Raw genomic sequence first — 24485 nt, 5'->3', positions numbered from 1 at the left:
GATCAATTTTACCTTCTGGAGTGTATTAAATTGTTTACAAATAGGTCCTTTTAGCATTATTTTGTCATTTTATATAGCTATTTTGCCTGTTGTAGCCCCACTTATACTGAAACTGTCAATACTTATTTACTAGTTTTATGCAAAATGAAATTAGTGGTATAATGATAAATATAATAAAAAAGCTAACAAAGAGGATAGTTCAATAGTATCACTGGATGCAAGCAAAGCTTTTGATTCCGTTACATGGGACCACCTTGTTACCTCTCTTATAAAATTTGGATATTCAGGTAATAGTCTTAACTTAATTAAGAAACTCTATAGCGAGTCTAGGGCTGCGATAATTATCAATGGTAACAAAACACCCTAATTCCCCCTCTTGAGAGGGACAAGGCAGGGATGCCCTCTGTCGCCCTTAATTTTTAATATTGCTTTGGAACCTTTACTGATTGCTTTGAGAAATAATATACAGGGGATTGAGATAGGTGGTAAGAGAATACAGTTGGCGGTCTATGCAGATGATCTATTGGTATTTTCTAGAAATTCAAACAAAAACTTTAATAAAATGTGCCAGATTATAGAAAACTATGGCTCTTTTTCAGGGTATCATATTAACCAGTCTAAATCGGAAGTATTCTGGCTTCAAAAAAATCAAAAATCAGAAACAAAAATATTTAAAGAAGTAACTAAATATATGACATATCTGGGGGTTAAAATATCTAGCGACCCTTCAGAATGGTATGCTCTGAACATTGGTAATGGCATTAGACAATTCTGTGAAACCCTCAAAAGTTGGACCTCTCTTCCACTCTCTCTCTCTGGTAAAATAAATTTACTTAAGATGATAGCACTCCCAAGGCTACTATATCTTTTTCAGAATATTCCTTTTCTAATTAAGAAACAGGAGATTAAGTTATCTAATCAGGCAATTAAGGAATATATATGGACGAATAGTAGGCCTAGACTTAGTCATCAAAAATTAATACTTAAAAAAGAATATCTGGGCCTGGGTCTCCCTAACTTAATAATATATAACCTGGTGGCAGTAACAAAGATTGCTTTAGATTGGCTCTTAGAGAGTAATCATTTTACTTTGCCAGAGATAGAAAGTGGATTGATAAAACCTTTATATTTAAAAAATATTCTCCATCTTGAGGTTAAAAATCTCCCACCATATGTTAAAAGAATAGATCTGCTCAGGGACACAGTTGTAGCGTGGCACAGAACATGTAAATATTTAGACATATATCCCTATGCAACATGTTATTTATCTATTAAAGGAAACTCAGAATTCAAACAGGGTCTCTCATCCAAAATATTTTCAGTTTGGCAAGAAAAGGGATTATCTAATATTATCCAACTAACAAAAAATAACCAGGGGTTAATTCAGGTTGAAGACTTCGAAACAATCAAAAATAAATATATCCTCTCAGAGAAACATTTTTTTTCGTTCTTACAAATCAGGCATTATTGCCTTAAACTAATACAAAAACAAGGGAACAACTGGGATCTAGCACCATTAGTGCCGGCAATCAAGCTTATTAAAAGTGGCAAATACTCAATATCTCCGTTATACAATCTAATAAATAATATAAACCACAAACAACATATTGAAACTGGAACTGTAAAATGGAGGGAACTGTATTTTCCAAATTTAACCGCGCAACTAATGCTAAAAAGCGTGGAGAGAGTGGAGGAAGCATCATTAGCCATCCCTATGCGTGAACAGCATGTAAAATTAATGTGGATGGTGTATATCACACCTGAGAAGATTGCCAAATGGGGTGGTATAGGGGAAGGAACGTTCTGCACTAAATGTAGACAATCAAAGACAAACTTGATTCATAGCTTCTGGCTCTGCCCCAAGATACAAAGATTTTGGGGAAAGATAAATTATTGGCTGAGCAAAGTTTATCGAACTCAAGTGCTCTTACAACCAGAACAGATCTTCTTTTTCCACTATAAAAAAGAACAGCTACAAAGTCGGAAATTTATAACGATGATAATTTTGTTAGCAAGAAATCTTATATTAAAGGGATGGAAACAGGCTAGATCACCCTCCTTTGGGAATCTTGGAGAAGTTATTCACCACCAATTTCTTATAGAATTACAAGACACTCTATACCACATTGATACCAATATAACACGCTTCTTTAGTAAATGGGAGAATTGGATTAAAACTAGGGAGATCGAAGAGCAAAAGAAAATAATTAGAAATTTCAAAAATACAATCTATATGGAAAACTGTAGATTGAGAGGGGAATGGCTTTTTGAAGGGCCCGACTAAGTTTAGAACACAGAGGGGGGGGAAGGGAGGAGAGAGAAGGCTTTTTTTTTTTTTTTTTTTTTTTTGAGATTTAGTTATTTTTATGCGGTCAAGATATGGCAAATATATACTTTATTACATATTATCTGAAATAGAAAGTAAAGATTATGAAAATGTTATATATTATGATCTTGTTAAAACAGGAAAGATTGATTGTTTAGAATTGTATTTGATGTACAAAATTAATAAACCTTTTGAAAAAAGAAAAAAAAAAAAGGCATCTTGCAGATTAGTTAGAGGAGGAGCAATAAGGAGGGGTTCTATTTGTTTCGTTGTAATTACTTTAGGTCAGGAGGATACCTGTAATTAGTAATTTTTTCCCATTTGTGATGCTTTTCCTTTTAATGAGATACTTAGTCACCCTGCGAGGTGATCTTTTTTCTTTTTATTGTTTTGGGTTTTTTTTTTTTTTGTTTCCTGTTCTAAACTTATATGCACAGATCGAAGTATATACTCTGTTGGATTTTAAATAAAGAAATATATATTAAAAAAAAATTGCATGCCCTATCTGAATCATGAATGTTTAATTTTGACTAGATTGTCCCTTTAATAGCATGAAGGGGTTAGATTACATGTGGAGCACTAACAGTTACGCACTAGTGATAAGGAGTTTATCGCGGGGGATTGCACACGTCGAGTTTTTCGCCCGTATTACAAGCTGAAAGGAATTGCTTAACCGCAATTCAAGTGTCAGGTTAGCACATCCTCAGAGCTCTGGTTAACTGTTTCGCAAAACAAATAAGTGCCACAAAGCAAATCAAAGATACATTACAAAGTACAGTAACACCATCTAATAAAAATTATTTGTAAAAAAAATATTGCATGAAAAAGTTATAAGGACTCAAAGATATGAGGTCTCAGGTGTAAGGGGGGAAAAAAGGCTGCAAAGGGCTTTAACATAGAGATGCAAACATAAATGTCTAAATGTGTGTGTGAGTATATATATACGTATATATATATATATATACACGTGTATTTATATGTGTATATACAGTATGTTGTGTCAGGTTGGTGCACTTGAGAACATGTGATCGGGTTTGAACATAAGTAGGGTGTTAGGTTTTTTCCTCCATTGATTCTATAGGTTATTGCGTGATATTCTAAGTTTGACTTTTTACACGCATTGGTTTAGCGCGCAAGCAAACATCTAGCGGTTAACGCTGGGACGGGAGCATTAAATATCGCTTCATTTGTAATCTGACTGGCCCTATGTGTTTTATATTAAATAAGAACTCTTTAAAGGGACAGTGTACTGTGATTTAGTGTGCTTCCCTTAATGATCAATTTTACCTTCTGGAGTGTATTAAATTGTTTACAAATAGGTCCTTTTAGCATTATTTTGTCATTTTATATAGCTATTTTGCCTGTTGTAGCCCCACTTATACTGAAACTGTCAATACTTATTTACTAGTTTTAGAAAAGCTATAAAAACAAGAACGTTAAAAGTAATAATTGGGTGGGTGGTGACACAGAGAGATAATAAAATGTTAATTTTCCATTGTTCTCTCTAAGGCTCTGATGATCGAAAGTGCCACGAGGTGGCGAGATATTCAAAAGGGATCCATTGCGATGTCGAGACAAATGGCAAAATAGAGCTGACAGTAATGTTTAAAGGCTGAGAGGCGTTTTACAATACATTTCAGTGGGTGGTAATGCTTCTCTGATACTGGCAATATATTCAAAGCAGCATCGCCACCTACATCTTAGGTGTAATGTACAGTACTGTATGACAATACAATTTACATATGTCAGCAGAAACTCAACCCCTGTTTTACAATACAATAGTGAACTAAACATATTAATAATACACCTATAGGAGCTGGGGAATTGTGGGTATATGATATATGTATATGTATTGTATAGTATAGTGTTAGAGAATATGTATGTGAACTGTAAACATGAATGTACTAATCTTCTACTGTGTCCATAGGTGTGTGTTTTTACTTATTTTAAGACTATATTATTATATTCATATTTACATTATATTAAGAATACACATTCGCAATAACAATATTCATATTTCATAATATTGCTATCGTGATTTAGTATTTTCATATCTCACAATATTGCGATTGCGCGATTGTGTTTTACTTATATTGCAATCACATATATTAATATATATATATATATATATATATATATATATATATATATATAAGTAAAACACGTTTGTGCAATCGCAATATTGTGAAATATGAATATTGTGATCGTGACTGCATATTCTCTATATTATGTAAACATAAATATTGAGAACTTATAATCACAATCCTAAAATAAGTAAAAATACTCTCCTAAGGATACAATAAAGGATTAGTATTTTCACTTAGAGTTTACATACATAAGCTACATTATACAATACAATCTCCAGCTCCTATAGTTTTAATAGGAAGTTTTTAGTTTTGTCTTAAGTAACAAAGTCGATCACAGACATGACAAATATAAAGGCGTCATATAAAGAGAGTTTACTGGGCTTTCCATGGGAGTAACCTGTAATTTAATGGGTATACATTGCTGTGGGTTTCTATTATTCAAAGCACTGCCCCCCATCGTAGTTTTCCCTTTTCATCAGTCTCATATGCTTTTCAGTGGCGATATTTCCCAGAGTGACAAATCTAGTGAATGTTAAGTGAAACTGAATATACATATGCATAATTTGAAGTGTTACTACACAGAAAACTTTTATTTTTTCGAACGCACATTTTGTGTAAACGCGCTTTAAAGACAGCCCCACCCGCTGCATACATCGCAGGTGAGTGGTGATGTCAGCGGACTTTTGCTGGAGTTATGATCCCCATTATATCCTATAGGAGACACATCACCACTTGTAAGCACAACAAGGCTCAGTCAATTTTTTTAGAATATATCGACAAACCGCCGGACTGCGAGCCTGGCAGTTTCTTGTCAGTCTGTCAATGTTTTGAATATCGGGTCCTAAGTATTGGGCTTACCATGTATAGAGAGATAAGTATGATTTTGTGTAGCGAGATAAGCTAATGAGCTCTGCTCTCCTTGGAAGCTCAGGCCATTTAATTGAGTTGTAGTTTCAATTAGCAGAGATAGCTATTTCATACACAAAAAAATAGCCCAAGAGATCATTTTCCCTTACACTTTATACTTTGCAGCTGGTAAAACAAGTCACTGTAAATGCATTAAAAGGAAAACAACTTTACAGTACACTGTCCCTACGATGATGAGTTAAACACTTGTGTTTATGTTACATAGCTAAATTGTGAAGATTCTTGATAATTTAAACGGATAGAAAGGTAAAAATTAAAATGTAAATGGATGAATTTCAGTTTGAAATATAAGCAGTTTTGCAATATACTTCCATTAGCAAAAAATAATTCTAATAAAAGCTGTTACTGTTTTTCTGCGGCATATGCACATATCCTGTGAGGGCCTCGGTATTCTTTGAATGCTTCAGTATTCAAACACCATGCATGCTCAGAGAGCTGGTGGCGGTGTGTCATACAAGCCACTGCTGGTGTGGTGTTTAAATACAGGTTTATAGGCCCTCAAAGGATATGTGTGTATGCCACAGAAAAAGAGCTTTTTTTTGCTAATGAAAGTATATTACAAAACTGCTTCTATTTCAGATTGAAATGCACCTATGCATGTGTAGTTTTTACCTCTCTATCCCTTTAAGGAGTCCCCTAAACATATTATAGTAATTGGAGAGATTTAGTTTCCTGGAATGTTATGAAAAACTTAAAGGGACACTGAACCAAATTTTTTTTCTTTCATGATTCAGAAAGAGCATGCAATTTTAAGCAACTTTCTAATTTACTCCTATTGTCATTTTTTCTTCATTCTCTTGCTATCTTTATTTGAAGGCATCTAAGCTAAGAAGTCAGCCAATTTGTGGTTTAGGACACTGGACAGCACTTGTTTATTGGTGGGTGAATTTATCCCCCAATCAGCAAGAACAGGCCAGGTTGTTAACCAAAAATGGGCCGGTGTTCTGTAATATGTCCCTACCTTGTTACATTGTCCTACCTATGTAATGCGTAAGGTCAACCCCTACATCTAGATAGACAATTTTCATGTCCGCCATATTTGTTTCAAAAGGAGGCTTCTTGCTTTTCAAATAAAGATACCAACAGAATAAAGAAAATTTGATAATAGGAGTTAATTAGAAAGTTGCTTAAAATTGCATGCTCTATCTGAATCACAAAAGAAAAAAATTTGGGTCCAGTGTCCCTTTAAATAAACAATTACCTCTTAATATCAAATATATTTGAAACACATTCAATTGGGAAAATCAATTTAATGCATTCTTAAAAATTGTTTATAAAATATAGAAAACACATCTTTGGTCCATTTAATATACAAATAAATATACAAAACAAAAGACTGGTAATAAAAATATATATAATTGTGCAACTTGTGTGGCTATACAAATAAAGTCATACAGTATGCTGCATACATAATGACTTTAAACAAATTGGCTGTATAAGAGGTGTACATAAATATACATAATGATTCAAATATATCTATATTCATTCTTCAGCACGTCTAACCGTACAGTCTTATCTTTGTCTACTCTAAACAAGGAATGTACCCCATTCTATATGAAATTTCAAAGTACCTAGCAAAATATGAAAAGGACAGGACAAACAAAGTATTTCTCATGCAGCTTGATTTACAAATGAAAACAATCTCCATTTTCTTTTTCCATTATTACAAATAAAAAAGGGCATTTTAAAATTGCATTTTGTTTTACGCATGCGTGATGTGTATGTATTTCTTTCGTGATTCAAATAGAGCATGACCTTTTAAGCAACTTTCTAATTTACTTCTATTATAAAATTTTCTTAATTATCTTGGTATCCTTATTTGAAAAGCAAGAATGTAAGTTTAGATGCAGGCCCATTTTTGATGAACAACCTTGGTTGTTATTGCTGATTGGTGGATAAATTCATCCACCAATAAAAAAAGTGCTGTCCAGAGTACTGAACCAAAAAAAGCTCAGATTACTTCTTTTTCAAATAAAGATAGCAAGAGAATGAAGAAAAATTGATAATAGGAGTAAATTAGAAAGTTGCTTAAAATTACATGCTCTATCTGAATCACGAAAGAAAAAAATTAATGTTCAGTGTCCCTTTAAGTTAATTTCAAAATCAAATTTTTTTTTAACTTAATCTTTTTTCATGCAAAAAATATTTTAAACACATTTAAAAGGACATAATAGTGTAATTGTAAAATGCTGTAATGTGCTAGCGCATTTTATGATTGCACTACTGCATGCTTTTATGAGTTTAACACCTTGAAACAAATGGTTAATGTCTGCTCCACATCAAAGCACGTCCACTCCTGAGCTGTGCATAGCGGTGCCAATCTCCAGCGTGGACTTAAACTACAGTTGTGCTATAGTGTTGCTTTAAAGAGTGATATTGCATAGGCCAATTTTAAATAAAAACCACAAAATGATGTCTCATGAGAATTAAAGGCAGACTTTAAATGAACTTTGCCTTATAATGTTGTCTGTCTTATTACTTGTATAGAAAAGGGTCAAAATGGGTTTGGATTAGATTTTTTTTTTCACAGGGACAAAAGACTCTGCTAGACTAAATGTAGAAATCTGCACACCTGCTGAGTGTCTCCTGCTAATGCAGAATTGGTATCAGAGGTTTTACTCAGGGAATGCACCAACGGGTAACGTGTTCCTAAGACTGTAGGTATCTCCTCCACTAGAAGAATGACCTGAAGGAGCTTTTGCTCCCAAGACAGACGTTTCCGCTTCTTTGATTTCCATTGCTCTTTTATATAACTCAGCTGCTTTTTCATAATCGCCCTCTTCGTACCTGATAAAATAATGAGAAAAGTGTTATATTAGCTTTATTGATAACAAACACTGCTAAACAGTCCCCTAGATTTGCTACGGCCGGTACAGACTAGAACGTGTGGTATTATATGAACCCATCCTCTAAAATTAGAGAGATGAGTGGCATTAAACATAAAAATAATTATCAAAGCTTGCCTACAGTTTTTTTTTTCAAGCTACTGGAAGTCCCTTTTTGCACTTTTCATGGAATGTGAATGGGTTTAATGGCAGTGTCTATACGGCAGTGGCCTAGGCTTTAGTCCCCACCTTGCTTTACATTAGAACAACGGTGGGGACTAAGGGGTAATGGTTGCAGTGGGAGTACTGGGGGTGGTACTTTAAGGACCATTAAATACAGTAGAATTGCATAATTCCACCACGATGCAGACCGCTCCAGATCCCACAGAGGCTGTAAACGCCACCGGAGTGCTGGGGAAACAATAGTGTGTAACAGCCGAGGGGGTGCACGCCAGAAAACGTCCGGTTCCGCCATGGAACAAAAGAATAAAAAAAAGAGAAACCGGCTTCACAATACAGGTAGTAAGTTAAAAAGTAACTTAATGTAAGCAAGTAAAAACAAGGTACATAGAGGCTACAGAAACAGAAGTCCTTATGCGTTTCGTGCCTACACTTGGCACTTAGTCATAGGAAACCTATGTCCTATGATTAAGTGCCAAGTGTAGGCACAAAACGCAAAAGGACTTCTGTTTCTGTGGCCTCTGTACCTTGTTTTTACTTGCTTACATTAAGTTACTTTTTAACTTACTACCTGTATTGTGCAGCCGTTTTCTCTTTTTTTGAGAATTGCATAATTAACAAATTCCTAATAAAACAACAACAGTGTGCACTCAGAATTTCAAATGAGCAGTACTTTTTTCTGACAAATTATTTCCATATTCCCCTCCCCCTGTACAATGTGACAGCCATCAGCCAATCACAAACACACATATGTATTTATTGTGAACTTTTGCACATGCTCAGTAAAAGTGTGTATATGAAAAGATTGTGTACATTTTGATAACTGAAGTAAAAAAATTTTTACAAACGGCAATCATGAAAGTTTGATTTGGACTTTAGTGTCCCTTTAAAAGGGACAGTATACTGTAAAAAGTTCCTAATGATCCATTTAACCTGCTGGAGTATATTAATTTGTTTACAAATAGATCCATTATCTTTATTTTGTCATGTGAAATATATGCTTTTCCTGCTGAAACTTCCATACTAAAATGTCAATAGTATAGTTATGGCTATAGAAAACCTATGTAAACATAAGGAGAGACCAGTATTTCCAATTCAGCTTTACATACAATAAAATCTTATCTATTACTTGCCTATATACACTGTCACATTAAGTGCTGTGCAGGGGTTCTACTACTAAGATCCACAAGCATTATTTCAATGCCATATTTCTATTTAACAGAGCACTTTGCCCTATGCTCTAGGAGGGCAGATACACAGTTTGGCTTCAGTTGATGACAACAAAAAGCATTTATCAGCACATTAAATAAATTGAGAAAAATGCTTCCAAAAGGTCTTACATTTGGCACATAAAGCAGTATACAAAGGTCCAATGTCAGAGGACAAGACAACAGGCCTGCTAACCTACTGGCTGATCAGGAATCTAAGTGCCATTTTTTTAATGATCTGATTGCAGTAAAAGATAAACAGTCCCACATCCTCTCACATCACTGACTCTGTATTGCAAGACCTCAGTGGCGTCACTAGGGGGGCAAATTTGCATTTGCTGATATTAATAGGGCTCATTTGGATAAGGTTTTGGAAATCACTGCAATAAAAAGTGTTTTAGTACATTTTGACATATTTTACATTAATTTTACATGTAATTTAAATGTTCAATTATATAGGGATGCAGGAAAATCTGAAGCTGATGATTTATACTGAATATATATATATATATATATATATATATATAAAATTCCAATTTAGAGCGCACTCTCACCTAGAGGGCAACTACCAGGGTGCAGGCAAACATATGCATAAAATTGAAGAAAGGCATGCAGTCACTGGATTTGTGCAAGAAAAGGTGCTTTTAATGGCATTTCAAACAGGTAACGTTTCGGGGATCAATCACCCCTTCATCAGACCAAGGTCATCAGGTCTGATGAAGGGGTGATTGATCCCCAAAACGTTACCTGTTTGAAGTGCCATTAAAAGCACCTTTTCTTGCACAAATCCAGTGACTGCATGCCTTTCTTCAATTATATATATATATAATACGCAGAGTAACAAACAAGCACTCAGCATATTGGATATTATCTGCAAGCACCCTAGCACTAAGACTAAGGAGTGAGAGTGCACTGCATGGTGTATTGATATATATAATTTGGGGGCGCATTTTGTAACAAACCCGTGATATGGGGTGTTTATATTTAGCAACCAAACCAAGCCCATGGTGTGGGATTTTTAGCAACCACACCAAGACCCTGATATGGGGTGCTTAGCAACCACACCAAGCTCCTGATATAAGGTGCTTAGCAACCACACCAAGCCCCTTATATGGGGTGCTTAGTAGCCACACTAAGCCCCTGATATGGGGTGATTAGAAACCATGGTATGATTTAGTGGTAACAATTATTAGTGTCCCCCCCAGTTTTGACTGTGATATCTTATGTGTCCCCCCTATATATTGTTCCTAGAGTCATCACTGCAAGACCTCCATATTCTGCTACACTTTTCTCCCATTTTCTGATTAATTTTAATTTCAGCTCAAATTTACCATCCTTCTGACCTTATCTCCCTTTCTCACTCACCTTCTGCGTTACTTCCTCCTTCTCTAAGCTCATTGGCCCTTCTACTTGTAGGTCACTTTGTACTCTAGGACATGGCTATTTTTCTCTTTTCACTTATTTGATAATGTAAGTAATGTAAAGTATGTAATTATACCTCTGTAATGAACTTGGTAAAATGCAGGTCCTTCATAAGTAGTTGTTATTATTAATAATAATAATAATAATAATAATAAAATCAAAACAGTTTATTTCATGTTTACCTTAATACAGCTACATTTTTTAGTGTTTCTCCGACTCTTGGATGCATGTGACCCAAACTATCTTCATAAATCTTCATTGCTCGCTCATACAGCGGTAATGCTTCATTTTGTTTTTTCTGTTGTAAAGAGCAAAGCAGAAGATGTGTAAAAATAATGTGCTATTACAAGAGATGTGCTAGCAAGCACAAGGAATAACTGGTCTGATTAGCAGCATTTTTTATAAAATACATTTGTTCCTTCATTTCAATGATTAGGCAGATCTCTTCCTAGGTAAGCTTTGGTGTCATGAGTCAAATCACACTTGGCTCTTTGATGTGGTGTCTAAATGTTACCATATCCTAAATATCGTTTTTTGTACATATAATTATCAGTATTTCCAAATATTGATATTTGCTGGATATTTAATAGACTTGCACATTTGTGCTTTTTAGATGTTTTTGGTTTAAATTAAAATGCAGTTATCTACACGGGCACAGTTGCAATGTACTGATGCACTAGTCTAAGAGTTTCAAAAAATAACTTTAAATTAAATTGATTATGGAATTATCAATGACACAATATAAAATATAAAAAATGTAGTTTGTTGGCATACTAAATATTGATAGTTTGGACCAAAATCGAATTGCTTTGTTATATGGGTTTTTTGTATATATGGTTGAAGCTTTTAATGCCCTGGTTTTGAGCTTCATCTATCTTCAATCATATAAAACAGATCCGTGTAACTCAGCAAATGGATTGCCGATTAGGACTAGAAGTCTATCAATGGAAAGTGCAAGGTACCCTTGTATAACGCAATAACACATTATGAATTATTGCAAGACATTGATCTAGTTTATATTGAAGCATTGTAATAGTATCAATTCCACTACATATTCGAAATATACGTAAAATGTGATTATTTGTAAAAAAGAATATCAATATTCAAATAATCCTACCATCTGACAGTATAAAACAGCAAGATTCACCAACGCAGTAGCAACACTTGGGTGTTTTGGGCCAAATGACTTCTGACGGATTTCCACAGCCAGTTCATAAAGATGAACAGCCTTATCAAACTTGCCCTAAGTGAAGAAAAAAAAGTGAGTCCTTATAGAATAAAAAAAAAAAAGTTTTAAACAATGTTTTACATATGGATATTTTTTTTCTAAAGAATTTTTCATTTTAAGTTTTTTTTTGTTTGTTTGTTTTTCTATAATTGTAATCATGGGGCCAGTAAACAATTTTAAAAATTATATTAATCACAAGAAAAAAAAAAAATATGTATGTGTGTGTATGTATGTATGTGTGTGTATATATATATTTATTTCATATTAAATATTTATATTGAAATTTAAGACACAGTTACAGTAAATGAGAAAGCAATAAATGCTGAAACATTTAGGACACAGTATATATAACAAAATAATATTTAAAGTGTCTAATCGCCTTTGCTTATTGGTACATAATCAGGTGCAATCCTTAGTTGCATGTGAAAGGCTAAGAGATAAAGCAATTGCAGAGGATCTCAAGATACAAACATAAACCAAGCTCCATAAGAGGAGGAAGGGAAAGAAAAACAAAAGAAAAAGAGAAACTCAGTGTGTAGGAATAAAGAACCAAAACTAGTTCCTATTCAGAACATTCTAAGCTAATAGCTGAACACAAAAGCTTTAATGTTAGCTCCAGTAACTTTTTCTACCTATTACTAGTGCTTGATCAACTCCAAGTGTGAGAAAAATTAGCTCACATGGACTTTTCAGAAAAATAAATAAATATTTTTTTTATATAAGCATAATTTAAATGAGCAGTGATATATGGAATAAGATTTACATAAATTATGCAGAAAAGAGGGACAAACTTTTCCCCATCTTCTGTTGTCAGCTGTATGGATGTGTCACAATAGTGGGTAAGCTGTTGGAAACCTAAGGAGAAAGTGAATTCAGAAGCACCAAGACACAATTCCTAGGAGTGTCAATCTTGCAAAATGGTGCCATAGTTTTAGGTAATATTTTAAAACTCTGACCACATTTCAAATGTGTCAGAGAGCCTCCTAAATATTAGAGATATTAGGACAAAGTGATAAAAGAGAACATGAGATGAAGGCTGTAAGACAATAGTGAATACCCTTGGCCAAATAAATAGAAAGGAACACAAACTGGAAATGTTGGTGATCTAAAGCAAAAGGGAGAATTCTGTAATGAGTGAAGTAGGTGGAGATATGGAGATGAGCATTTTTGAGGTTGATGGTGGCATGCATTGGTCCAATTTTATGACTGTGACTCATTTGTCAAAGACACAGCTGATCTTTGTTCTAAAGAAGATAGACTACAAGCTTTCTAGTGATTTTTTATAAGAATTTCCAACTTTGATCCAAATAAGTTTCCCTCAAATAATAAAAAATAACAAATTTATTTTCAGATAAAATGTCTGCTAATGGGGACTCTATGAGCATTAATTGCTCACATGGAAGCTCATGCAGAAGAATGCCAGTAGAAGAAATTAGTTAAGAAACTAGGCTTATCCAAAATGTCAATAGAGCTGGAGGACCACTGCTGGAGTAACTCCTTGACTAATTTCAACCATTGAGAATCAACAGATCAGCCACCCCCCAGAGTAAGGGAAGTAGAACTTAAAGGTCATGTCTGCAGGCTTTCACTGGTTTATAGCTCTGGGGTCCGGTCTTTTGGAGAGAAAAGAGGTTGTGAAGGAGGTAAAATTAGTAGCTGGTTAGATCCAAAAGGAGTTTGATCTGAGAGAACTGTAGGGTGAGAAGCAGCACCAAAAGACCTGTTCGGGTGCAGCTGCGAAAGTGGTGTCTTAAGTGATACTACCTGAACACCACAAAAGAGAGTAAAGCTTTACCTGACTATCTGGGAGTAATTTATTTTAATCTAAGAAGGAAGAGTGAAATAATAATGAAGAAGCTGCATTGATAAAAGTTCAGCCCATGTATGAATAATTTCCTACTTCTGTGTCATCACTGCCACAAAGGAGACAGTGTCTGGAAGCTTTAGTTAAATGACATAGTGTTAAATTGTCCCATGCAAGGTATCTGGGGTGTTATAGTGCCACAAATGCTTTTAAAAAGGTTGTGCTTATTGGGTTATTGTAGAGTTTTCAAATGGATTAGAATGTGTTTTAATTTGAAAAAACAGCTAATTACCACTTTGCAAGTGAATGTTTATGAACTGAAATAAAGCAGGGGTCGGCAAATCTGTTTAAAATTTAGGAGCCAGTAAGAATATTAGGGAGCCAGGCAAACTTTTAGGAACCAGACCGTGGTATTTCTATATAGATATATGGAGTCTAACCCAAAACGTTAGAAGCCAGTGGTAAAATTCTAGGAGTCAGTGGCTCCCTGGCTCCTGGGTTTGTCGAGCCCTTATATAATATAAATAATTGTCATATTTGTCAAGGTTCAATTTAAAAAATGACTTCCCACAATAAGGAACCAGTAATACAAGTTAAAACATATGGAATATAGGCAAACCTGAGAACGTCAGCTCAGTGACAGAAAGTGTCTAGGTTGGTTGTTCTATGAATTTAACAAATGTTAGATTCTAGGTTCTCTAAACAGTATAGGTACTAGAGTTTTCTCACACCTTAGTACGTATATTAGTTTTTATTAAAATTGGTTGAAACTAAGCAAAGGTTTATCACCTACATTCATTTGAAAATATAGTAATATGAACAAACATACTTTTCTCTTGTAGAGCACTGCAAGATGTTTGACAGTGTAAGCCAGGGAGGGATGGTCAGGTGACAGTGCTCTTCTACGTATATCCAGCGCTCTCTCATACAGCTCCTCAGCCTTATCATACTGCTTCTTCTCATTATGCAATGCTGCCAGATTGTTTAAGGACTGGGCACAATCTGGATGGTCTGGTCCCTGGACTCTCTCCCTCATTTCCAAAGAACGTTTAAAAAACAATTCTGCCGTTCTGCACAAACGGAAGTGGTTAAGTTATATAATTACATTGTTTATGTATCATAATGTCTAAGTCATGTATAAAAGCTTTGCAATTTTATGCAAACATTGTGCTAAATATCTTAATGTATCTTTCTATGAACTGACCCCTGAAGGCTGCAAATTAAACAGAATTTCAGGATCTCTACCCAGATGTAACTTAATCACACTGTAATTTAAAATGATTTAAATAGATGTCAGTATAGATACTAAAAAGCAATAGCACTTATTATCTACCATGTTTAGTGCTTTCATGGTCAACAGTGAGTAATTTAAGTTTTGTTATAAGTTCATTTCAATCTCCATGTACTAGAACTGCAATATACAATAAATAATTTTCTGTTTGTCTTTTCTTTATAGACTATCAGAGGTTACACAAGACAAAAATAGTTCGTTAGCCTCCCAAAAATGGTGGTGTACTTGACACACAAGCTTTGTCTATGTATAATAACAATTCCTAAATAAAGTTTAATAAAAAACAAAAAAACACAGCATTCAAGAAGCGACCTTTTCAGTGTCTGAAAATGCTTTCACCATTACAAGACCATATCAGCTCTAGATTAGCTGAGGATCAATCTGGAGTTGATATGGCTTTAATTTAAGGTATCTCATTTTCAGCAGTAGAAAAAGCAAGTGGCAGCTGTGCATTTTTTGGTTTCAAAAGCTACTAAAGCAACTCTTTGCAGGTAGCGTTATTTTGCTTCTTTCCACTCCCATCTGTTTAAATCACTTTCGGCTAGATTACGAGTCTTGCGTTATGAGTAAAAAAGCAGTGTTAAGCCTCATAACGCTGCTTTTTTACTACTGATGGTATTACGAGTCTTGCAGATTTAGGGGCAAAGCACAATTTTTTGGCCTTACCGCAAATCAACTTACGCAAATTGCATATAGTCTTTTTTTCTATGGGACTTCCATAGCGCCGGTATTACGAGCTTGTCCTGGGAGGCCAAAAAGTGAGCGGTACACCCTATACTGTCAAGATTCGTAACGCATTTTAAAGTCAGTAGTTATGTGTTTTACACTACAACGCTGTAGCATAAAACTCATAACTAAAGTGCTAAAAAGTACACTAACACCAATAAACTACCTATTAACCCCTAAACCGAGGCCCTCCCGCATCACAAACACTAAAATAATATTATTAACCCCTAATCTGCCGCTCCGGACATTGCTGCCACTAGAATAAACATATTAACCCCTAAACCGCCACACTCCCGCCTCGCAAACATTAGTTAAATATTATTAACCCCTAATATGCCGCTCCGGACATTGCTGCCACTAGAATAAACATATTAACCCCTAAACTGCCGCACTCCCGCCTCGCAAACATTATTTAAATATTATTAAACCCTAATCTGCTGCCCCCAACATCGCCGGCACCGACATTATATTTTATTAACCCCTAATCTCCCGCCCCCAATGTCACCGCAACCTACCTACACTTATTAACCCCCAATCTGGCACCCCCAACGTCGCAGCCACTATATTAAATTTATTAACCCCTAATCTAAGTTTAACCCTAACACCCCCTAACGTAAATATAATTAAAATAAATCTAAATAAAACTTACTATCATTACCTAAATAATTCCTATTTAAAACTAAATACGTACCTGTAAAATAAAAATAAACCCTAAGCTAGCTACAATGTAACTATTAGTTATATTGATAAAGTGAGACAGAAGAAGGCGCCAACATAGTGCACAAATCAGTAGGATCAGACACGCTAATTTGCTAGTTGAAATATACTCACTTACCATTGTGACACTTCTCAAGTGTCTGACATCTTGTGAGTATATTTCAACTAGCAAATTAGCGTGTCTGATCCTACTGATTTGTGCACTATGTTGGCGCCTTCTTCTGTCTCACTTTATCTATAGAATTTCGTCTTGGGTCACCAACAGGATTCGGTTGAAGAAGCAGCTTGCCTTCCCATTAGCTGGATACACACAGCAAAGATTTGAACTTTTAATGGACACTCCTGATATTAAGTATCTTTAGTTTTGCATTATATGCATATTGTCAGTATTATGTCCACAGTACACTCTGGGATGAGTGCATAACGTCACTAATACCGGTTTGATTTTATGCAGTACACAGCACATTTAACTTATAATTTTAAGTTTATACTATATTATATGTCATTTTTGGTATATCACGTTTTGTACACCATTTCAATTTAACCACTGGCGCACTGATTTTTAATTTTTGTATTAGTTATATTGTAGCTAGCTTAGGGTTTATTTTACAGGTACGTATTTAGTTTTAAATAGGAATTATTTAGGTAATGATAGTAAGTTTTATTTAGATTTAATTTAATTATATTAACGTTAGGGGGTGTTAGGGTTAGACTTAGATTTAGGGGTTAATAAATTTAATATAGTGGCTGCGACGTTGGGGGTGCCAGATTGGGGGTTAATAAGTGTAGGTAGGTTGCGGTGACATTGGGGGCGGGAGATTAGGGGTTAATAAAATATAATGTAGGTGGTGGGGATGTTGGGGGCAGCAGATTAGGGTTTAATAAGTATAATGTAGGTGGTGGGGATGTCCGGAGAGGCAGATTAGCGGTTAATAAGTATAATGTAGGCGTCGGCAATGTCGGGGGCAGCAGATTAGGGGTTAATAAGTGTAAGATTAGGGGTGTTTAGACTCGGGGTTCATGTTAGGGTGTTAGGTGTAAACATAAAATGTGTTTACCCTTAGGAATCAATGGGGCTGTGTTACGGAGCTTTACGCTGCTTTTTGGCAGGTTTTAGACTTTTTCTCAGCCGGCTCTCCCCATTGATGTCTATGGGGAAATCATGCAAGAGCACGTATAACCAGCTCACCGCTGACTTAAGCAGCGCTGGTATTGGAGTGCGGTATGGAGCACAATTTTGCTCTACGCTCACTTCTTGTCTTTTAATGCCGGGTTTAGAAAAACCTGTAATACCAGCGCTGTAGGTAAGTGAGCGGTGACAATAACGTGCAAGTTAACACCGCACCCCTCATAACGCAAAACTCGTAATCTAGCCGTATATTTGTTCTAGGGACTATTGGCTATATTTATTGTCATTCATTTGATTAGGAGCTTCTGTCAAGCATTATATGGTACAGTTACAGACACTTACTCCAAGTTATTCTGCAAATAGTAAAGAACTCCAAGTTCATTCAGTGTTCTAGCATTGTCAGCTGTGTCTTTACCCATTGTGAGTTCTTCCAGCTGCAGAGCTCGACGGCGCAATAGAGCAAATCCATACTAAAAATGACAAAAAAATAATCAAAATTAGATATGAGCTAAGCATCAAGTTTGTACAAAAAATGATTAATGATTACTGTACATATTACTATATACCTGTACATAATGCTACTAGAGTCCAAATAGAATAAAAAGTTTTCACAATGATAAATTAGAGCTATTAATAACATTCTGAATTAATTTTACCATGCTGCCTTTACGTTTTGCTGCTTTCTGACGAATTTTTAATGACCGTTTCCTCAACTGTTCTGCTTGCTCATACCTACAGAAAAAAATAATATATATTTCCAAAAAAATAATATATATTTCCAAAAAAATAATATAGATTTCCAAAAAAATAAACAACCAATCAATTCATATATTTACATACTTTACGTTTTTTTGGGGGTTTTTTTTTGGGGGGGGGGGGGGAGATGTTACAATATAAATTTAATTTTAAATAAAGTACCAGTGTTACAGGCCACCAACCATATTCGCAGCCCCCAACACACTTAAACCCTTACCATGCAGTTCTGACCCTCACAATTAAAGTGAGCTGCACTGTTTGAGTCCCTCCCATCGGACTTTAGCCCTAACCACACAGTCTAGCTCACTTTAAACCAAACAGCATACCTGGATCCCATTCAACAGCAGTTTAACGCTAACTGCACTGTTCTGATTACTCATTTCACTTTAACCATAACCACCCTTCCTACAAACAATCTTCCCATTGGTAGCCCCATTAGATGACATCCCACAAGCAAACACACACACCTGCAATTAGGATTCTAAATATACAGACTGTCAAACTTAAAAGGGGTAGGAAAATAAAAATTAAACTTGAGCATGTAATTTTAAGACACTTTTAGATTTACTTCCATTTTCAAACTTACTTTGTTCTCATGGTAACAGTTATATACAAGCAATAGTGCAATATGAAAAAGCTCTAAAATTAGAGCATTTAGTTTTTTAAGTTTCATATCCCTGTTAATTTTTTGTGGGAAAATCAGTACAAAGTGGTTAGAATTATTTGCGGGTGGGGGAGGGTGTTGGTGGGTAGCAACTGTTAGGGTTAGCAGTGGCATGTGTCAGATGAGTCGAAGTTAGGGATAGACAGTAACGAAGGGGGGTTAAATTTAAGGGACATGAAACAATTTTTTTCTTTCACAATTTAGATAGAGCATGCATTTTTAAACAGCTTTCCAGTTTACTTCTATTATCAATTGTGCTTCATTCTCTTGGTATCCTTTTTTGAATTAGCAGCAATGCACTACTGGGAGCTAGCTGAACATATTAGTAAGCCAATCACAACAATAATAAGAGGCATATATGTGCAGCCACCAATCAGCAGCTAGATCCCAGCTCCTGAGCCTACCTAGGTATGCTCAAATAATAATTAAATAATAGAAGTAAATTGGAAAGTTGTTTAAAACTGTATGCTCTATATGAACTATGAAGGAAACACTGTGGGTTTTCCCTTTAATGTTGATAAAGATCTTCAGCATAGTTTTTTTACCTAAAAGAATTTGTAAGATAGCTACAAAAATTGTACAACTGCTTTTAGGACTAACAAAGCACTGTGTTTGCTGCACATAGTAGCAACAATGTATGCTGTCTCTATTATGTTGTAACAGTTACCATAGTAAGTAATAGCAGTTACTATTACTTGGGAGCTGTGCAGTAGTTCAGAAACTGAAATTTGGAGTGGTACAAATGTGATGAATCACGACCAGTTATGGATAGTGAGAGTTCTGCAACTATGTAGTTCTAAAACATAAAAGGAAATATCTAAAAACCTTAATATATATAGCATAATAGAGAGAAAGAAGAGAGGGGTTCTGATATAATCCCATAAGATATTAAGACATTGATTAAAACTAAGGCTGGGAGTATATGCCATAACATGAGCAAAACCACCAGAAGTGGTTATGATCTGAAGGTCGAAGGTAGGAGGTTTGGGAGTAATATACAAGACAACTTATTTACTTTATAAAAAGGGGAAATGTATCATGGAATAGACTTCCATTAGAATAAAATAGGATGGAATTCAGGGATACCTGGCATATGCATAAGACTTTCCTAAGAATGAATTAAACTTACACCTCAGAAGGAAATATGGGCAAACTTGATGGACCTTTTGGCTCAATTCTACCACATTGTTAGCAAATTATAATGTTTAAAATGTCACCAGTAACCTATTTCCCTATATTGCTAATCCATTAGTCAGATGGCAGCATTGACTAAGATGTCTCTCCAGCTGCTTTGGCTTCACTAGTATTTCCAGCCAATCTCCATCGTTCTCAGTTTCTATATTATTCAATGGTGCAGATTCCCCAAAGAATAGGATTTGTTTATAGTGAATATGCATAAAAATTACACAGGAACTGGTGAAGATGGAGGCAGACTTGAGTGGCAGACAAAGCTGAAGAACTTGAGAGGCATTGCTTCCTGTCTATTACTTGTAAAAGGATAGATCAGAGTGTGATTGAAAGAAACAAAATTGAGTATTCCCTAATTGGGAAAATTAAAAGAATAAGGTTACTAGAGGAAGTGAACTATAGACAGAAAGAGGGGAGAAGTTGAGGGAGGGAGAGTGGATGGAGGGGGAGGAGGAGAGAGAGAGAAAAGTACTTTTTTTTTTCTTCTCTCCCCATTAAGGAATAGCGAATGGATTTGGCTTTTAATTAGTGAATTTCCTTAAAGGGACAGTCTACACTAAAATTGTAATTGTTTAAAAAGATAAATAACACCTTTACTACCCATTCCCCCATTCCCCAGCTTAACACAACCAACACTGATATATTAATATACTTTCTTTTTTAAGACACAATGAGTCCACGGATCATCTCAATTACTAATGGGATATTCACCTCCTGGTCAGCAGGAGGAGGCAAAGAGCACCACAGCAGAGCTGTTAAATAGCTCCTCCCCTCCCTCCCACCCTAGTCATTCTCTTTGCCTATGTTAGTGATAGGAAGAGGTAAAGTGAGGTGTTAGATTAGATTCTTCAATCAAGAGTTTATTATTTTTAAAGTAGTACCAGAGAGTGCTGCTTTGTCCTAGGGTGTAGCCGTAGTCCATATCAGTCTCTACAGTAGAGCTTTTGGTGGCTTTAGACTAATGGGAACTTGTGGGACATAATTCTCACTGCGCCTCCCATATTATGCTGCCCTATATCCTTCAGTCTGAGGTTCTCACTGACTCCGAATTTTTTTCATCCTCAGGCCGATGTGAGGGAGAGGACCTCTCAAGCCTGAGAGCTGCCTTACTGCCAGGCAGTAGTTAAGGTAAGTTCTACCTTTCTGGGGTACAAGGAGTCTCAGAATTTTTATTTAGCACTCAGGAACATAAGGGGGGTCTGTGGCAATCTCCTCTAAGGCTGATATTGTCCAAGAGTCTTCTGATGAGAGTCAACTTATGCCGCAGCTTTCTCCCCAAGCGTCCCAATTAATGCCCCCACCAGCAGTGCCCTGCGCTTCAGCTGTAGTCCCTTCTGGGATTTCATTACAGGACATAGCCTCTCTCATGTCTTCCACTATTTCTGATGCTTTGTCTGCCTTTCCAATGTTGCAGGGCAAACGGCCATTCCTGCAGTCAGCGAAGTCTCTGATGCAGTTGTGGCTAATTCGGAGGTTTCTTCTCAACGACCTGAAGAGGAGGTTAACGCACTAGCGTCTGAAGGAGAAGTCTCAGATTCAGAGGATATCTTACCTTTGACTGATTCGGAGGTGGTGTCTTTTAGGTTTAAATTAGACCACCTTCGTCTTTTACTTAGGGAGGTTTTAATTACCTTAGATGATAGTGACTCCACAGTGGTGGTTGTCCCTCCAACGTCTAGTAAACTAGACAGATATTTTGAGGTTCCTTCCTTTACGGATGTCTTTCCAGTCCCTAAGAGAGCCTCTGAAATTATTGCTAAGGAGTGGGAGAAACCGGGCATTCCTTTCTCTCCCTCTCCTATTTTCAAGAAGATGTTTCCAATAGCTGATTCAGTTAGAGAGGTTTGGCAAACTGTTCCTAAGGTAGAAGGAGCTGTTTCCACCTTGGCTAAGAGAACTACTATTCCCATAGAGGATAGCTGTGCCTTTAAGGATCCGATGAATAAGAAGTTAGAGGGGTTACTCAAGAAGATTTATGTGCACCAGGGTCTGCAGTGGCAACCGGCTGTGTGCATCTCCACCGTCACTAGTGCAGCGGCATATTGGTTTGATGCACTGTCTGAGGCCCTCAGGACATAAACTTCTTTGGATGAGATCCAAGACAGGATAAAAGCTCTTAAGCTAGCTAATGCCTTTATTTCGGATGCTTCCCTTCAAGTTATTAAATTGGGAGCTAAAATTTCCAGTTTCTCTATCCTAGCCTGCAGGGCCTTATGGTTAAAGCCTTGGTCTGCGGATGAGTCAAAGCTCTTAGCTATTCCTTACAAGGGGAAGATCTTGTTTGGTCCGGAGCTGAAGGAGATTATTTCTGATATCACGGGAGGTAAGGATCATCTTCTCCCTCAAGATAAAAGAAATAGACAAAAGGGACGACAGAGCAATTTTCGTTCCTTTCGAAATTACAAGGGACACTCTTTTCCTCTTCTTCCTCTAAGCAGGAACAGGCTAGACCTACTTTGAGACCCAGCCAGTCTTGGAACAAGGGAAAGCAGTCCAAGAAGCCGGTCAGTGATTCCAAGACAGCATGAAGGTCATGCCCCCGATCCGGGACCGGATCTGGTAGGGGGCAGACTTTACTTCTTCGTTCAAGCCTGGATTCGGGACGCTCAGGATCCCTGGGCTATAGAAATAGTTGCTCAGGGATACAAAGTTTGTCTTCCCAGAGGCAGGTTTCTAATTTCAAGATTATCTGCAGCCCAGACAAAGAGAGAGGCGTTCTTACATTGTGTAGAAGACCTCTCAGCTCTGTGACTGATTGTTCCCGTCCCAATTCAAGAACAGGGTCTGGGATTTTATTCCAATCTGTTTGTGGTTCCCAAAAAAGAAGGAACTTTCAGGCCAATTCTAGACCTCAAGAGTCTAAACAAGTTTCTCAGTGTACCGTCCTTCAAAATGGAGACTATTTGTTCCATTTTTCCATTGATCCAAGAGGGTCAATTTATGACAACAGTGGACTTAAAGGACGCGTATCTGCATGTTCCCATTCACAGGGATCATCACAAATTCTTAAGGTTTGCCTTTCTAGACAAACATTACAAGTTTGTGGCTCTTCCTTTCGGGCTTGCCACAGTCCCCAGAATCTTCACAAAGGTTCTGGGATCTCTGCTGGCAGTGCTTCGTCCAAGGGGCATTGCATTGGCACCTTATCTGGACGATATTCTAGTTCAGGTGCCATCCTTTCAGCTAGCAAAATCTCACACGGACTTGGTGTTGTCCTTCCTAAGATCACACGGCTGGAAGGTGAATTTAGAAAAGAGTTCCTTAGTCCCATACACAAGAGTGACTTTTCTAGGAACCATAATAGACTCTCTGTCTATGAAGATTTATCTGACAGAAGTCAAGAAATCAAAGATTATCGATACTTGTCTAGCCCTTCAGTCTTCTCCTCGTCCTTCAGTGGCTCAGTGCATGGAGTTAAATCGGACTGATGGTGGCGGCAATGGACATTGTCTTGTTTGCTCGCTTTCATCTCAGGGCTCTGCAGTTAGACATGCTGAAACAATGGAACGGAGCTTATTTGGACTTGTCCCCTTGACTTCTATTGGCATAGGAGACAAGGGAGTCTCTTCTTTGGTGGTTGTCTCTAGATCATCTCTCCCAGGGAACATGTTTTCGCAGACCATCCTGGGAGATTGTGACAACAGATGCCAGGCTTCAGGGGTGGGGAGCAGTTTGAGGCTCCCAATTCAGACTTGTCCCCTCGGCTTCTGTTGGAGCAGGAGACAAGGGATTCACTTCATTGGTGGTTGTCTCTGGACCGTCTCTCTCCCAGGGAACGTGCTTTCGCAGACCATCCTGGGTGATTGTGACAACAGATGCCAGTCTTCTAGGGTGGGAAGCAGTCTGGGGTTCCCTGAAGGCTCAGAGACTATGATCTCAGACAGAGTCCTTTTTGCCCATAAACATTCTGGAGCTGAGAGCAATCTACAATGCTCTCCTGGCCTGGCCCCAGTTAGCCTCGGCACAGTTTGTCAGGTTCCAGTCGGACAATATAACGTCAGTGGCCT

General features: G+C 36.7%; 1 protein-coding gene across 1 annotated transcript in view; it reads right to left on the bottom strand.

Annotated features, from left to right (window-relative positions):
- Positions 1 to 6570: 6570 nt before the first annotated feature.
- NPHP3 (nephrocystin 3) overlaps positions 6571 to 24485 on the bottom strand; it is a 184240-nt gene continuing 166325 nt past the window's right edge. The window contains exons 23-28 of the mRNA XM_053690853.1: positions 18527 to 18602; positions 18213 to 18340; positions 14837 to 15077; positions 12093 to 12218; positions 11158 to 11273; positions 6571 to 8127 (exon numbers count right to left, since the gene is read on the bottom strand). Coding sequence (XP_053546828.1) covers positions 7956 to 8127; positions 11158 to 11273; positions 12093 to 12218; positions 14837 to 15077; positions 18213 to 18340; positions 18527 to 18602 — 859 coding nt within the window. The 3' untranslated portion in view covers positions 6571 to 7955. The remainder of the gene's footprint in view (positions 8128 to 11157; positions 11274 to 12092; positions 12219 to 14836; positions 15078 to 18212; positions 18341 to 18526; positions 18603 to 24485) is intronic.

This window comes from Bombina bombina, chromosome 8, assembly GCF_027579735.1.
Source record: "Bombina bombina isolate aBomBom1 chromosome 8, aBomBom1.pri, whole genome shotgun sequence".
Lineage (NCBI taxonomy): Eukaryota > Metazoa > Chordata > Amphibia > Anura > Bombinatoridae > Bombina > Bombina bombina.
Note: the sequence above shows the minus strand (reverse complement) of the source record. Positions and strands in the feature narration are given on the sequence as shown.